Source organism: Drosophila miranda, chromosome XR (genome assembly GCF_003369915.1).
Source record: "Drosophila miranda strain MSH22 chromosome XR, D.miranda_PacBio2.1, whole genome shotgun sequence".
NCBI lineage: Eukaryota > Metazoa > Arthropoda > Insecta > Diptera > Drosophilidae > Drosophila > Drosophila miranda.
This window is the reverse complement of record NC_046674.1, coordinates 11085661-11102080: the sequence shown is the minus strand read 5'-3', so window position 1 is coordinate 11102080 and position 16420 is coordinate 11085661. Positions and strand designations below refer to the sequence as shown.

The 16420-nt window shown below is 47.2% G+C and overlaps 1 protein-coding gene across 1 annotated transcript; it reads left to right on the top strand.

Annotated features, from left to right (window-relative positions):
* Positions 1-6920: 6920 nt before the first annotated feature.
* On the top strand, positions 6921-7990 carry LOC108153462 (MIT domain-containing protein 1). Its single transcript, XM_017283491.2, has 3 exons — positions 6921-7424; positions 7481-7686; positions 7779-7990. The coding sequence occupies exons 1-3, from the start codon at positions 7059-7061 to the stop codon at positions 7930-7932; spliced, it is 726 nt and encodes a 241-aa protein (XP_017138980.1). The 5' UTR covers positions 6921-7058; the 3' UTR covers positions 7933-7990.
* The last annotated feature ends 8430 nt before the right edge of the window (positions 7991-16420 follow it).

The window sequence follows — 16420 nt, the reverse complement described above, 5'->3', positions numbered from 1 at the left end:
TTTCTGTAACTTTCCACATTCACCCTTGTTCTTCACGCTTCGAGCGCTTTATGGGAGTCCTGGTGGTCGTCCGACGTCCTCCACGTTCTCCTCCTTCCCCTTCTCCTTCTCCATGACGGGCTGGCTCTCAATTGGGGGTCTCTTGAATGGGAATAGGGTTCGGGCAATGACAATGGGATTGGGTTTTCAGCCTGGATTCTTTCCTTTCCGCTACTTTGCTTGCCTTTCCCTTCCATTCCATTCCTTTCCTTTCCTTTTTTTTCACTGCCATCGCTGTCATGTGTCGGACTGTGAGCCTCCAGATGTATCTGTATCTACAAGTGTACGACTACGAGTACGAGTACGAGTACGAGTATCTCGAGCCGTTGTTGCGCGTGAATTGTTGGCTTGTTTACTATGCCCTTCAAATTATGCACTATCTGTACAGGGAGTGTGGGAGTTGGGAGCTGGGAGCTGGAATGTTGAGGATTTTGTGGGGGCGAGTGAAGATTGCATTAAGATAAATTTAACTGAATCAATTTGCTTAATAGCCAATTGAAGAGCAGGAAAAACAAAAAAAGAAAAACACCCAACAACAGGCTAAATGAGCAGAAAGGAAAGAGAGACATGGCCAGAATGAGAGGAAGAGGCAGAGACACTGGGCCACCAGATAGAGGAGCGACAGGGAAACAAAGTGAGTGTCTCCAGTTTTAGTGTCATTTATTTTAACGTTGATTTCTTCCTATCCATTTGTTCACATTGCATACTTTCGCAGCTCCATTCGGGCTTTCTGCTGCTTTCTGCCGCCTCGCCCCCACTTTTGGTAATGAAACGTCGTCCAGCTGGCTTAATGCGAAAGCAGCTCTCTCTGGGAATGAGATACAAAACGGGGGAAAAAAGAAAGGCAGCCCGCAAAAAAACCAGAACCAGAACCAGAAAAGAGAAACCAACGAAAATTTATAAATCTCGAAAGTGACGCTGAAATTACATAAGCCCCGGACGTTATATAAGCTCGAAGGCGATGGCGATGGCTATGGCGATGGCTACGGCGATGGCAATGGCGCAGGCGAAGGCGAAGGCGAGCCGTGTCCCTGGCACTCTTCTCATTCTTTCTCTATCTTCACGGCTCTGGTCAATTTCAATTTAGCGGCGAACCCCGTCCATCGTCATATGTATGGACAATTGCAGGTCCTAACCCCATTAAAAAGCCATGACGGGGGCCCACACAAAGAGAGTGCACGGCAAATGCCTGGCATTTAGAAACGGATGTTCCGATTCGCATTTCGCAACGCAATGATAAACTTCGACCGGTTCCGGCCCCACCGCACCCCACCGCACCACACCACACCACCTGACCAGGACCAAGACCTGGACCTGGACCTGGTCCGGGGCAACATTCGCAGAGAGCTGGCGCCAAATATCACACGAAATACGAATACTCGTGACGGAAGATAAAAGACCTGGTGGTCTAATGGAATTTGTTAACTTTGAAAGTACCAAAGGGTTCGTTTCAAATGATGATAATTAGTAAGAAATGCAATCAATTAGACGAAGCTACCTACATATACATATAGGAATGGCAGGTACAAGGACACTCTTACAAAGATATAGTGCTTGATTTTAATCAGTCTAAGTACTAGCGATTGGCCAACATAAAGAATATTTAGGGATCTTTGACTAGCTCAAGAACGACACTCATACGTCATCTTTCTTTGACATTCTTTTACAACTCTGGCTTGAGGAGCAACTATCGATACCACTCCAAGGGCTGCTCATCTCTAACAGATAGGTATCGCTGCCGGTGCTGTCTGAATTCTCGTTATTTAGCGGGTGCCACGCATACGTGTGCTAGAGCGTGCTAGAAATGTGGGTGGGGATGGGGATGGGGATAGGACTTGGATTGGATTGGATTGGACTCCCCGCAAACTGATTTGCATGACAGCAAAAGGTGCGTAGGCGTGCACAGTCGGAAGTGGAGCTGGAAGTGCGGCTTATCGCCAGTGTGGCATCTACATATTCGGTTGGAGCTACCTTCTTCTTCATCGCATTGAAGGTAATTGCTGCGAAGCGCCCATTTTTCGCACGGATCGCTTACGCACATGTCCATAAAAATGGACAGACAGGGAGATACAGATAGAGATAGGAAGTGGACGCCGCCTCGGGGCAGGCTTCTGTGGCGAATGGGGGGGAATGGGGAATGGAGCGTTGAACGTTTAGCGTTTTTCGACCTGTGCAACTAATTACGGGGCGCGTAGCACCCGATTTTAATTATCGCCCTGTGCGCTCGCTCAGCTGTTGCCTTTGCCGCATTCTGGGGCCGGGTCTGTCAGTCAGTTAGTCAGTCGCCAGTCGGCAGTCGGTAGTCTGTAGTCCATAGAACGTAGTCCGTAGTCCGTAGTCCGTAGTCGGTCCCATCCCGTCCTGTTCCGAGCATAGGCACGCCCTGAGCGACAGTTACAAACAGCCAAGCGGTGATGGGCCATGGATGGGCTATGGCGATGGCGGCAATCGATTGATTGTGGCCAAACACGCAGCACTGGAGTTGGACAGGATAAATCAAGCCCCTGACATTTTCCCTGCCTTCTGCTGGCGTGCGTGAGTTTCGTTAATGCACAAACGGAACACAAACAGAGGAGCCACACAGAAGCAGAGCCAGAACCAGAACCAGAAACAGAACAGAACAGGCAACAGGGCCCCCATTCATACAATACGAATATATAGTATAAAAGCCGATATCCAATTCCCGAAACTCGAACGACGCGTAATGGACTGAAATCCAATACAGAAATATGTATGAGACAGGAGTGGGGAGACTGGAGACTGGAGAAGAGCAGAGTAGCAAGGATACTCGTCCGCACATATGGAGAAGATATGGTATGGTATGGTATGGCATGGATTGAGAGACAGACACAGTCCCCCACACAGATGTCAGGGAAATATGCGCCGTTTAGTCACAACTGTCAGTTTTCAATTGATTTGTCGAGCCAGTGGCAGGGGAAAGGCTCTCAGAGCCTGGGGGATTGACTGGGTGGCTCTGAATTTCACTTCCATCAAAGCCAACAAAGCAAATGTGAAAACATTAAAGCCATTTTTGGCCACGCTTTCGTGTGCATATATGTATTTATGTAGATATGTCCATATAGTATATTCGTGCAGTGCCGGACAGGGGAAGACAGTGGCGACTAGCCCTAAATGTTGGACATCTTCATTTGATGGCTACAACAACTTATTTGAAGCCAATATCCTGTGAAAGTTGTTTGGGAGGAAAGTAATTTGGCTTCAGTGCTAATCATTGAATATTTTTACAAGATAACAAATATCTTTAAGATGGGATATAGTTTAACGTATGAACATTTTTGGATCTATTTATTTATTTATAAAATGGTAGCCTAAGATTTATCCTACAGCACAAAGCAACAAGGCCTTCAGGTCTATGCTGAGAATATGTATAAAAAAAATATATATATTTTTTTGTTCTAAGAAATGAAAATATGTCTTGTGGATATTACTTAACAATTTGAGGGGTATTTTTCAAGGATATTCTTCTTGGTTATAGTAGGCCCCGCCATTAAACTGTGTTCAATTCCTTGACGATGCCTTAGGCATCCAATATTCGCGTGTGTTTGGGAATTATGGCTAACGATAGTTGGTTTCCCCCATTTCGCTGGCAGTTTCCATTTCAGTTGGCCCATGCGCTGTTCCGGTTGGCCGCCAAAACGCCAAGAACTTCAACTTTTGGCCAGTCATGTCATGGAGCGGAGTAGAGCAGAGCAGAGCAGTCCATTCTTGTATCGTCATTGTTAACATCATCAATTTGTGTGCTTAATATGGAAACTGACGCACAACAATAGCAGACAGGCGGCAGGAGGCAGGAGGCAGGAGAAGAATAGAGCTGGCTGGCTGGCAGGACAGCCTGGAGGTGGAAACAGGATCAAGGAACCAAAAGACTAGAAGCCGGGAGCAGGACTAGGACCAGGCCAGCCATATAAATTGAGTTGCTGCAGCAATAAAGCATCTCGAATTGTTTATTACATTTTTGCCACACTTGACGAGAGCACGAAGGGGCAGGAGCTATGAGGCAGGAGGCAAGAGGCTGGACGTATATGGAGCACCAGGCGATAAATACGAAAAGTCATAATACATATATACTCATACTCATAGAAAAAGAGGCTGGGGGGAAAGGTTGGGGAAGATGAAACGGAAAGCCCTGGGCCAGAAATCAAAACAATTGCAGCTCAATTCAATTGCTTGGCATCTCTCAATTCTGTGGATAAGAATGGAGAGGCTATATACAGGGGACACATACATATATAGAACGGGGGGACAGCGGACAGGCAGTGGCAGTGGCATGGCGGCCACTTACCGTACGAGGCGAAAAGTTCATGAGGTTATGATTTGAGGCAACCCATCGGGCGACCCCGGACCCCGGACCCCGGCCCCGGCCCCGGAACCCAGACCCCAGACCAGACCCGACCCCAGAGCAAACAGTTACGATTGTGTTACAATTTGTTACATCTGTAAATGTGTGCGCGGAGCTGAAAGCGCGCTGAAAGCTCTCGAGGGACTTTTTAGCCAATATAAATTTTGATCCTTCTTGAAAAATGGAAGCAAACATAAATAGCATCAAGTGGAAAACTGAACGTTAACGAACGTGCCGCTGGGTGGGGATGGGACGGTATGGGACTACGTTGTGTTGTGGCAGTGGCATCAGCAGGGGGTTGGGTTGGGTTCGGTTCGGTTTGGTTCTGATGGGTGCAGAGGGTGACAGCGGCTGTGGCACATCGACGACATAAATGAGTGGCGGGCTGAGCGCACATTTAGCAGCAAACAAACAGATTCTCCCCCACATCTCCACCCACAACCAGACACACACACACACACACACACAGACACACGAACAGTAGCATAGACTGACAAACACGCACTGTGAAGGACACACAATGTTGGGGAGCTGCTCCACATGTGTCTATGTGTCTATGTGTGTGTGTTTGTAATAAAAGCGATGAAAATGGCAACAGCAACAAACAGGAGAAACAGCAACAGCAATGACAGCAGAAAGGAAAACGAAATGGCAAAATAAATTGAAAGAGAAACAAATAAAAATCAACGAGAAAGGCTGCAAAAGTGGCGGAAAAAAAGGAAGCAACACAGAGAGAGTCAGAAAGCAGAATGAACCAACGAGCAGGAGCTGGAGAAGAACCAGAAGCCCAAGAAGTAGAAAAACAACAAGAATTATGGGATAGCTTCATGGCCGAAGCAGTAGATATCCTTGAAGGTCGAGCGCTCATCACCAGATTGCTTTTCGATCAATCATAGAAACGATAACTATATAATATAGTTGGTCTAGAAGCAAAAAAAGACTGCAGTTTCTTAGATTTGTCTTAATTACATTCTAAAATTATACAAGTTTTTCCTACAACGTCTAGCAGGCCTAACGATATGATTATCCAAACGAAACGTTTCGTTTATAGAGTAGAATATGCTACAGTTTGTGCATGACAAACAGCTACTGGAAAATCGTATTACCCTCCGAAAAGAGTACAAAAGAAGCAGCAGCAGTAATAGCAACAGCAAGCAAATATTGAACGAAAAGGCAAAATACCAACAAGAACAACAATCAAACACACACGCACTCACACAGTTAAAGGAAATAATCGTCGATAAAAAGCTGGCGCCAAGATACCCGTAATATGAGCTAACCACTGCCCCCAGCAACCGATTCGGATGCCATTCCACATCTTCCACCGACACACATATTCCCCATCCATTCAGTGGACCATCACCATCCCAATCCCTGGCCACTCTCCGATGGCAAGTGGCTTCGCACATCACAGCGCATTATTGGGTGACATGTGAAAGAGCTCCGCTCTTAGGCCTGAAGCTGCTTGCTGCTTGAGAACGGCTTTGAGCCTTAGCCCACTTGAGTTGGTGTTTTACAAGATACAATTCCACTAATTCCAAACAAAAAGTTAGTCCAGCGTGGCACTTGAAAAGCTCTCTGGCAGGACTTATTTCGCCCCAGCAAGGTCACTTTCGTTTCACTTAAAGTGCTCTAATTTACAAATTAAACACGATTTTCTGGAGTGTTTCAAGGGGGGATGGGAGTTTGAATTAAAATTTTAGTTTAAATCGCCTGCTGGTATTTCAATGGGGAGCCCGAAAGTATGCAATGCTTTCTCGACAAGATCAGTTCCGTGAACCAGTAGGAACCGAACCAAGTATTAATAGCACATAAAACAAACAAATCATTGAATATGCTGCGGGGTGAGGTCGGGTCAGGTCGGGTCGGGTCGGGGAAAGTTTTATGTCGAATCACCTAAAATGACTTTACTTTCTGCTTAATTCGCATTCAAAATGCGAAAAATTTAAGCCCCAAAAATGTGAACTATAAGCTGACGTCATGCTCTCGTTCGCACAGCTCCCAATGGCTTAAAATTTATGACATAAATAAAAATACGGGAATAAGGATGGGTCTGCCGCAGCCAGGATACCCAAAAGCCAACCATCCCGAGCCAACACCCAACCCCCCGGGCCACTCCACCTCCACCTCCAGCTCCGGCAACCCAACCACTCCAAATTACACGAAACGTTTTCGGTTCTTTCCTTGGTTTCGATTCGATTGGTCACCTTTGATGAAGAGAGAAAGGGAGAAGGGGAGAGAGAGCTAGAAACGAAAACACAAATAAATTAATATTTGGCTTAGTGAAATTGAATTTGGTTTGGTTCGATGTGCCTGCCATGTCTGGCATTTGGCGATAAACGCATTCGCTTTCGCTTTCAGGTAAATTGCTCGTAAGCCACATCAGCATAAACCGAAAAAAACTAAATATTTATGGGCGAACGAAAGACCACGCCCGGACAAATTCAAACGCCAACGGTCAAGCGGCAGCGACGCATCTGACAGCCCTAGTCCGTCGCTGACTTAGCAACCCTGCTCGAACAGCTGGTACTTGCCTGTTGCATCTTTTCTTGTTTATTTCTTCTATTTCGCGGCTGTGTACTTTTATAGGAATTTTAATTTTAAGCCTTCGGCGAACCAATATCCACTTAAAAGAACCTTCCCCACGTGAAGTGCAAAGATGAGCGGCGCACTGAAAGCCAAAGAACAACTGATACGCGCTGTGGAATGCGATCAGATCGGACGAATACTGGAGGCGCAGACGCTTTACCAAGATGGCATCACGCAGCTCATGTCGTTCGTGGAGACTGAACCAGATGAGAATAAGCGCAAGGCGTTCGTTCTCCGCATCAAGGAGTACATAGATCGGGCGGACGCCATCAAGGCCCGCGTCAATGGCAAGCTCATGCTGGGCCAAGTGGTGGATCACATATCGATAGAGGAGAACGACTCGGGCTACGACTACGATCAGATCTTTGGCAAATACATGGACGACAAGACCGTTGAGATCCTGCTCGAGGAGCCCCACATAACGAAAAACTATCAGGTAACCAAACTAATCACCAAGGGAGGACAGAGATTAATTCGATTGATCTTTGACAGTATCAAAACCTCATACGCTTCCTGGAGCTGGCCATCACAAACTGCAAAAACTTGAAGTATTTCCGTTTGATTACCAAAGAGTACTCAGATCCAAAGAATCCCGATCAGCAAAAGACTAACCTGGGACAGATAAGAGCCGACCTGGAGCGAAGGTACATCGCTGTCTCCATAAATTATGAAGACACGTTGCACGATCGAAGAATTTAGTAAGTCTCCGTTAACCGATACGAATCCCTTGCGTCATCAATATTGCAGCTATCTAATCTTTTTATTAATAATATGTTTCCTGTGCTTACAGTCTGAGCAACGGCTATATAATTAAAATCGGACGCGGATTGCACTTTTACAAGGCGACCAATCCCATGTATTCCATTGGCCTGGTCAACTACAAGTACCGCAAGTGCCTCCAAACAGATGTGGACATATGGCGCAACAATAGCACAGCATCCTAGGGAATGTCATTCCATTTTAAAAGACAAAGACAAGACAGATTTTTCATACAACACTTAATTTTGATAAATATATCTTTCAATTTTTTGCGAACTGCGCCTTCAATGTGGAGTACAGAAGGAGGATTCACCGACAATTGGTGATTCTGGGTACGCTATAAATCTGCAGTCGCCACGAAGACACGGAGCTGATATATGGATGTGGCTGCTGCTGCTGCAGGGGCGTTCTCCTCTGCACCGTTCGGCTCCTGGTTTCAGTTCCTTGGCAGAAAATGTTTAAAATTCATAACTTTCACGCCACTTTCGGATACGGAGGCAGCAGCGGCACAGCTGGTGGGCAGAGTTGGCTGCTGTTTTGAATGCCAGTGCCGCTCCGGCAGCCAGCGGGTGGCCAATGCAGTTGCATAAAAGGCAAAAGCAGCAGCAGAAACGGAAGCGCTACCGTTACCAGCTTCATTTACAGCTCCAGCTCTTTGTCCTTGCCATGTCCTTAAGGTTCGCTTAAAGCCCATACTCTGATTCGGTCTGAGGCTCAACGGCGGCCGATGCGATGGTTGCCAGAGACATGTGCGTGGATAATTAGAACTGCGACACAGTTCGCTGCACATCCAACACCAGAGTCCACCTTTGGAGGGTGGTGGTGATGTGGGATTGGTATCGGATTGGGTCTAGAAATGGGACGAGGTCCTAGGGCGGGGGTATATTTTCAATTTACTTGGTGCCAGGCCAAGGATTTATCAACAGATGAAGGCAATTGTTACGCAAAGGCACAAAATGCGCCGCGATGAGCCGGCCTAATAAATTGCACCAGAGCTAAAATGCTTTGCTCGCTTTTAAATTTTATGGCCCGTAAGAAGGCCCAGACACACTCGCTCCCCACTCACCCACACACCGAAACACACTCCTTGGAACCACCCCTAATTTTGGGTTTAAGCACCACTGGAGGATGGAGCCTGCGGCTGCTGCTGGCAGTAGGACTGGGGCTGTGGCTGTCGCTGGGGCTTGGGCTTGGGCTGGGGCTGGGGTGAGGTGCAGATTCCATTTGCCTAAGCTGGCTATTCATTCCCTGGATATTCTAAACAAGCAACAAGAATTGTGGGTCTTCGTGTCCCCAGGATTCGCAGGGCCTTCCGCCTTCAACTTGAGAGCCGGGGGCCAACGATGAACTTATTGAACAATTAGATGGTTCACTTATTTTAGATAAATCTATGAACTAGATGGATCCCTAGTCCCTGCCACTGAGCCTCCCTCCAAGCGTGCTCCTTGTGCGTTACGGAAGCTGGAACAGGATATTTTTCGCTAGCAAATAAGCCACTAACTGACTGAACAACAGGGGAATCCTCCTACGTAACCTGGAATCCTGCCATCCTCCCCAGCAAGCAACAGTTATTCAGGGAGAACTGCAGAATAGAAGCCGCCGGCTCTCCCTGCCAATTTGTGAGCAATGAATGCTGCAGTTAAGCGCCAGGAAAGGCCAGGAAAACTACAATACATAACCATGGAATTAGTTATAGTCCTGGTCCTGGTCCTGGTCCTGGTCCTGCTTCTGGTCTTCATCTTGGTCACAAAGGGAACAAGAGCCACCCTCCCCCGTTTGGAGGAAGAGGAAGCCGGGCAGACACTGCCCGGGGCAGACCAACAGCATAACTAATCCGAATATTTTACCCCCGCCCCGGAAAATGGCAAATCCTCAAGATACGAGTAGAAGCTAAAGTGGAAGCAACATTTTGTACCTCGTAAGTCCTGGAGTACCAGGGGTATGTTCTAGAAAGGGGTACCAGTGGTATTTTCCATCTACCCAGCTAGTTGTCAGAAAGAAAACTCGGTAGAGTTATGTATTTATCCCGATATAGAAAAAATACCCGTTTTAAGTACACTCCATGAGAGGAATTAACAGAAGAAAAGTGTTATCGTCATGAGATAAACTACACAGCGGGTATCTTTTGGTCGAATCTCTGCGCTGTATCACTGTATTTCTTGCCTATTGCTAGGATGCTGAGTGGGTGGGGATGGGGACCCGCGTTAAGCGGAATGTTTTAGGTTCAGCGCAGCACTTATGACATTACATTTTACGAGCACATGTGTGTGTGTGTGGTGTGTGTGTGTATTCGCTATTAATTTGCCATAGCTGAGGAGCTGAGTCCTGAGTCCTGAGCTGCGTGCGTGTATATCCTCTTAGACCTCTACATTTCCCATCATCAGGATTGTCCTGGCCGGGAAAGCGCCACGTAATTGTCTCTGTTTGCGGATCCTGCTTCGCTTTCGCTTGCTTAAAATTATCATAGAGCCAAGGGGACGGTCTGGATAAGAGAAACTACGAATTGGATTGTGTGCACATCTACTTATACCGATTTCCTATTACTCGTAGATGCGTAACGTAACTTTTAGACCAGGCAAAGGACCAACGCAACAAAAAAAAAGGGTGGCGTCAACGATTCTTTCTCAGTTTTATTGCTGCCAACAACATCAACAACAAGACAAACTGGCAAATGTCCCACTTGTTACCAGAACGCCCCCAACCCAAAAACAATGTGGCATTGTGGCACTCTAGGAGTGTGGGAGTGGGGAATGTGAGAGGAAGACATAGGCGATAGATAGGGAAAATCGGGCCATAACTTTTGTTTTGCTACGTACATAAAATGGCGCCAAGCAACCTATATAGGCCAGACATCCAAAAAGGAGCACCCGAGCGCAGAGGACAGGAGCGGAAGCGGGAGCAGGAGCAGGAGCAGGAGCAGGAGTAGGAGTGGACATAAAGTCAAGTGAAACTACTGGCAATAGCAATTGAAATCAAAAACGTGCCATCAACTGGGGGCTTCATTGCTGTTGTTGTTTTTGTTTTTGTTGTTGTTGTTGTTGTTGAAAGCCTCCTACGTTCCGCTCCACTCCCACTCCTGCATCCCACATCTAGGAGGCGATGGCCATTATGTAAATTGCGTGTACAGCAGTCAATGAAGGTCTGAGGATGGAATAGATAGAGACTGCGGCTGACCAAAAACCGCATCATTAACGCCCTGGACCAGCATCAGCATCAGCATCAGCACCAGCATCAGAAACGGACTGGATTGGACTTCTCTCTCGAATGACAACTGGCTAAGGTCTCAGGCTCACAGGCTTTCAGGGTCTCTGGCTCAATGTGTGTGTCCGAAATATGAACTAAAGTGATTTTCAAATATGCTCGAGTCCCAGGCACTTTAGCAGCCCTATATCATTGTTGTTGGTGGTGTGGCGTGGTGATGTTTCCGTCGCCTCGTGCTAGATTAAAAGCTGTCACAGACCAAACAAAGGCAACCGCAGAAGCAGCAGCAGCAGCAGCAGAAGCAGAAGCAGCACAAGAACCACACCACACAAAGGATAAGCAGAGCAGTTATTGTGTTCCCTTTGGATTTGCAATGTATGCCGATTTATAATCAATCAATGTCAGCGCAAAATTCGAAGCGGGATGCGGAATTCGAAGCGCCACCAACGGCACTCTCTATCTGTCACGCTCCCGCTCACTCCCTGGGGCGGCGGCAACGTGGAACGTATGCTCAAAAAACCGTTCATTAGGCCCCTCAGACGTCACGGCACGACAATGCATAGAGAGAGAGAGAGAGAGAGAGAGCGAGAGAGGGAAGGAGACGCCCAGAGGCGCGTTATTTATAGTGCGTGTCCTATTAATGCATAATCGACGTCAATCTTGGCATATTAAAGGACTAACGCGGCCTAAGTCGTCGCTTCTACTGCCATCCATCCCATCCCCCCTTCCCCCCAACCACCTCCTCAGGCTCGTCCGCTTTAGCCTCATCCTCCCTTTTTTTCCACCAGATTTTAAACCAAAGATGGATAGACAGAGATATTTTTTGGCTACTGGTTGCCTTGCCGGGCAAATCCTTTTTGCCATGGCTCGCTTTGGTTAATAGACCCCGAGCTGCGTGTCAAATTGCCGGCGAATTGATGAACTTGGCAGAAAAAGGAAAGGTCCTCTTCCTCTCCACCCACAAAATGCATTAGCGAAAAAGATAAGAGAAGAGCCATATTTATAAAAATGATAAGAAATGGTTAAACAAATGTCTTTAAATTTGATTAAACTTAATATTTATGGTTATTTAATGTCGATTCTATGTAAAATATGATCTTAAATTATATTACCCCTTACATCTATTCGAAAGCTGATCAGAATTCCCTTCTTGCCGGGTTCTCAAACTTTACTTTACAATAGCTAAAAAAAACAGATACAAATCAATGGATCTGATATAAATTCCGTTATATAAAGTGGGCCCGAATAAAACAGGGATTTAGTGGAAAATACTCCACTTCTTCAAAGATTTTTGTAGTTTTTGTGAATTCTTTAGCTTAAATTAGAATTTATCTTTCCAAAATTTGTGTGTGTTCTATTCCTAAGACTACTGTTTGTTATCTCTGCAGGTATTTTGCTTGAGTGATAACTTTAAGGGTTATATATAAAACTAAATAACAAGATATTTTGCATAATTATGGATATATTAATAATACAACCCGCTTTTATAGCAGAATAAACCTTAAAGCTGCGGCTACCGTTACTGCTTCCCACAACATGGTTTCCCAGTTCCATCAAAATCTAAGGAACTTCCCAGCTTCTCCAGTCAGGAGCTGCCTGACATCCCTGGAGGGGCAAATATTCACCCTCGGGTCAATTGTTTCACTTATTTAGCAGGCTTTAAAATGTCCCCACAAATCCCCGCCTCGACCAGTCCGGATGTTTAATGACCAAAAGACATTCTCTGACAGCGTTGACAACTCTCTGAGAGATATACATTAACGGGGAGGGTGGGGGAGGTGAGAGTCTGAGAGCATTAGAGAAAGTAAATCGGGGGCATAAAGAGCCGCGCTGTAATTTGAGTAATTAAAATTTGACACGATAATCGAATCGCTGGCTGTGTGGATATGGTGCGGGTAGGCGGCACGGGGGCACGGGGGTACGGAGGCAGGTGGATCTCGCTGGGCACGAAATCATCGCCAGCCTTTCAGCCCTTTCACTCGGCTTACAACTTGAGCGGCGCATTAATGCAGAGCACTTTATGTGTATATAATTCCGGGCATATCTGTATATACCCGTATAGCCGTGTGTACGAGTATATAGGGCCAGGCAGTCAATGTCAAACCACAGACTATTAAATACACACGCAGGCACGCGAAAGTGCTGAAAAACAAAGCCAGGACGAAGCCAGGGATCCCAGTCGGCGACGGCGGTGGCGGTGGCGCTGGCAGTGGCAGTGGCGACGGCGACGGCGACGGCAACGGCAGCTTCCATAATTCGCCTGACGACTCCGGGATTCGTGGGGAGTAAAAGCCATTAAAGTAACAACCAGGCACAGCACGTTTTTACGGCGCACGGCAAATGCTGCGACAAAAGAAGGTTCGTTCCTCAGATGGAGAGCAGGCGATGGCAGAGATGTGGGGCTCTGGTGTGGCTGTGGCTGCGGCTGTGGCAGACTCAATCGTAAGCGCAGCAGTCAGCGTCATAAACGACGGCGTCGGCATTTAGAAAGCGCAGATATTCCTGTCAAAACGATAAGCGCGCCTTACGCCGTATAGCAAGAGAGTGAGAGAGAGACGGGGAAGGGGATGGGAAAGAGTGAGGGAGAGATGGAGAGATATAGAGAGAGAGACAACCAGTCAAGGTTTTGGATGGCGTCTAGAATAAGAGGAGTAGGAGGTGGTGGAGGTGGAGGTGGAGGTGGAGGAGGCAGTAGCACAATTTTTATACCAAGTGCTGAGGAGACGCTCGTCTTTAAACGTTTTGTGGCTGGAGATATATCCCTTCAGCCTCGGATTCAGCTTCAGCTCTCCCTGTTCCCGCTCCCTGTATTCCGCAGTCCGTAGTACGTACTCCCTGCTTGTGGCATTGTCATTTATGTATCTATTCCGAGAGTCTTTCTTGCATTGGTTAAATGCCTTACGGTAATTTCATTCACTTACGCGCACATAACTTGCAGAACTCACGTATTCCCATTCGGATTCACATTCGCACTTTTATGCAGGGACGCGGATGGGGGTGGGGGCACAAAGTTATAGCTGGAGATGGAGATGGAGTTGGAGATGGGGGGTCTTAGGTAGAGGTGCGTAATGACATTCATGTGATAAGCACACGCACACGCCCCCAGGTGTGATGGGTGTTTGGACGCGGGGGTGCGGGAGTTTGGTGTGGTGTGGTGTGGTATGGGGTTTAGATTTAGGTCTGGGGGCCAAGACAAGGGATGCAGCTAATGAGGCAAATTCCCAAAAACCCAAGAACAAATATGTACATAAATCTTTAGCGCCAGTGACCGAAAAAATGGTCGCAGTTGTTGGCTATTTCTGGTGTGGAACGGGAACGATCGCTGGCCGCAAGAAATATGGATTGTTGCCTAATCACCTACAGCGTTTTAGCCACGCGAAAGGTATTGGGGACGGGGCCCTGAAGTGGCAATGGGAATGGGACAGCTCCTAAGTCGCGCAAATCCCAAAATATTTCACAACTTTATCCCCTTAGGTGGGATATTTGCGGGCACGCAAAAAGGAAAAAAGAAACCATCCCCATAAAAAAACAAGTAAGAAAGCTATGGTCGAGACTTCGACTATGGGATACCCGCTAATAAGATTTACATACATACATAAGTCTTACAGTGGCTGTATTAACTAACCGATTGCAGTAATTTTTGTTGGACATATAGATAATAATCCTGGCTATAGGCTTGCCAAATGGTAGTCCCATACCTTCAAAGTTCCAGCTCCCATCCATGCAGAGCACATACCCTTTATGCTCTTCAAGTACCGGGTATAACGAGCATCAGGAGCACGTTAATCAAAATGTTAGAGGGGAATAGCAGCAGCAGCAGCATCAGCGGGGGTACAACGATGTCCTGGCCGCCAGATATCGCCATCTACGTACACGAAGACATCCCCCCACGACTCCGACTAGGCATCGAATCCAAGAAACGAAACGAAACGAAAATTTTAATGGCTCAATAAAAATGCCATTTGCGCTGGGCCGCTGTCTTGGCCCGCAGAAAGTTGGCTTTAAAGGCAGCCCGCACTTAGCCCCACTCCGCCTCCCCCGTGGGATGGGGCAAAAACAAAAGCCAAACAAGGCTTAACACATTTCCCCAAAATGTTTATCTAATCAGCGCAAAGTATCCTGACACCTGAGAAGGCAACGGGAGCTGGGCCCCGATCCAGGAGCCAGGCAGTCAGGCTGCCAGGCAGCTGTCAGGGCATTAATCTGCAATTGCCAAAGATTTCCGCCTTCCAATCGAATCAAATGTAAATCAGGGAGCGAAAGAGACAGCGCGAGGGGGCAGGAGAGAGAAGCAGAAGGAGATGGCAGCAGCCGCAGCAGCAGCAGCGTTTCCATTGAACTAGTTGCACAGCCGTACATATATTTATTTCTTTTCTCGATTTCGGGAGGAAATTCGCTTTTTGCCACCCATTTTGTTTGTGGTGCGCTTTATCAAACAGAAAATTTAAAAAACAAATAACAGCCGCTGCCGCTACTGCTGCTGCTGCTGCTGTTGCTGCCACAGTGGCAGCCGCAACAGTAACAGACTGCCTGCCATTAATTTTTTATTGGTTCTCCGAAATCCGATTCATGCCTTTTACAAAGATTTCTCAAACATTTAAAAGTGCGAAAAGATCAAAGCGAATTCCAACTTATTGTCTCTCGCTCTCTCTCTCTCTTTTTCCTTCTCTCTGGCCTCCCAAAACCCAATCCTCCTGCTCACTCCCCCGCAGGTCGTGGCTTAACAAGATTCTGACTAGAGAGAGTGCGACTGAGAGAGGGGAAACTACAAATTCCCAGAGAAGCGCAGTTAAAGAGCACACCACCCCTACTGCATCCAACGGTAGTTCCTCTCTCCCCCTCTGCCCCTCTCTTTGCCTCTGATGATGTGGCATATTTGCTTGTAAACATTTGACGAGTTTTTCCTCTGGCCACTGGACCACCCACGCCTCCGCACGCCTCCGCATGCCACCAACCTGAGCCAAAGCCGGGGCCTGGCCAAAAGTCGGCCATGGAAAATTAAATCAGCAAGTGAAAAGCTCCTTGCTGGTGTTCCTGCTGCTAGTGGTCCTGTTCTGCAATGGAAAACTGATATTTTGCTGGCTCTGCCAAACCGCATATCAAACTGTCGAGCATTTACCATTGGGTCGGGTCCTACAACGAGGTGCGGCCCGTGCCAAGTGGTTTTTGGCTGCCGTTGTTTTCATAACAGCCAGCCTCCCGGGGCAGGCACAGGCACATACAAATACACACAAACACATACATACAGCCTTCCGACACCCAGCCCCCGACTCGGGCAACTTTTGACGCCACTCTGTCTGCCGCGCCACGCCTTGACGGCCTGCATTCCGTATAAAAAATATTCATACGTACATGCCCTTTTTATAATGCACTCTGCACCGAAGCGGGCGTGGAGATTTTGTGGTGAGCTCTGACATTTAGCGTAGGAGATCTGCTACCTCGCTCTACAACTGCAGGTAAGTGCTATTGAAG

Bases quoted from the DNA above. Each gene is read 5' to 3' on its own strand.
- LOC108153462 (XM_017283491.2), top strand. From the start codon at position 7,059: ATGAGCGGCGCACTGAAAGCCAAAGAACAACTGATACGCGCTGTGGAA. The intron at 7,425-7,480 runs GTAACCAAACTA...GATCTTTGACAG, and splicing joins ACATAACGAAAAACTATCAG to TATCAAAACCTCATACGCTT. The intron at 7,687-7,778 runs GTAAGTCTCCGT...CTGTGCTTACAG, and splicing joins TTGCACGATCGAAGAATTTA to TCTGAGCAACGGCTATATAA.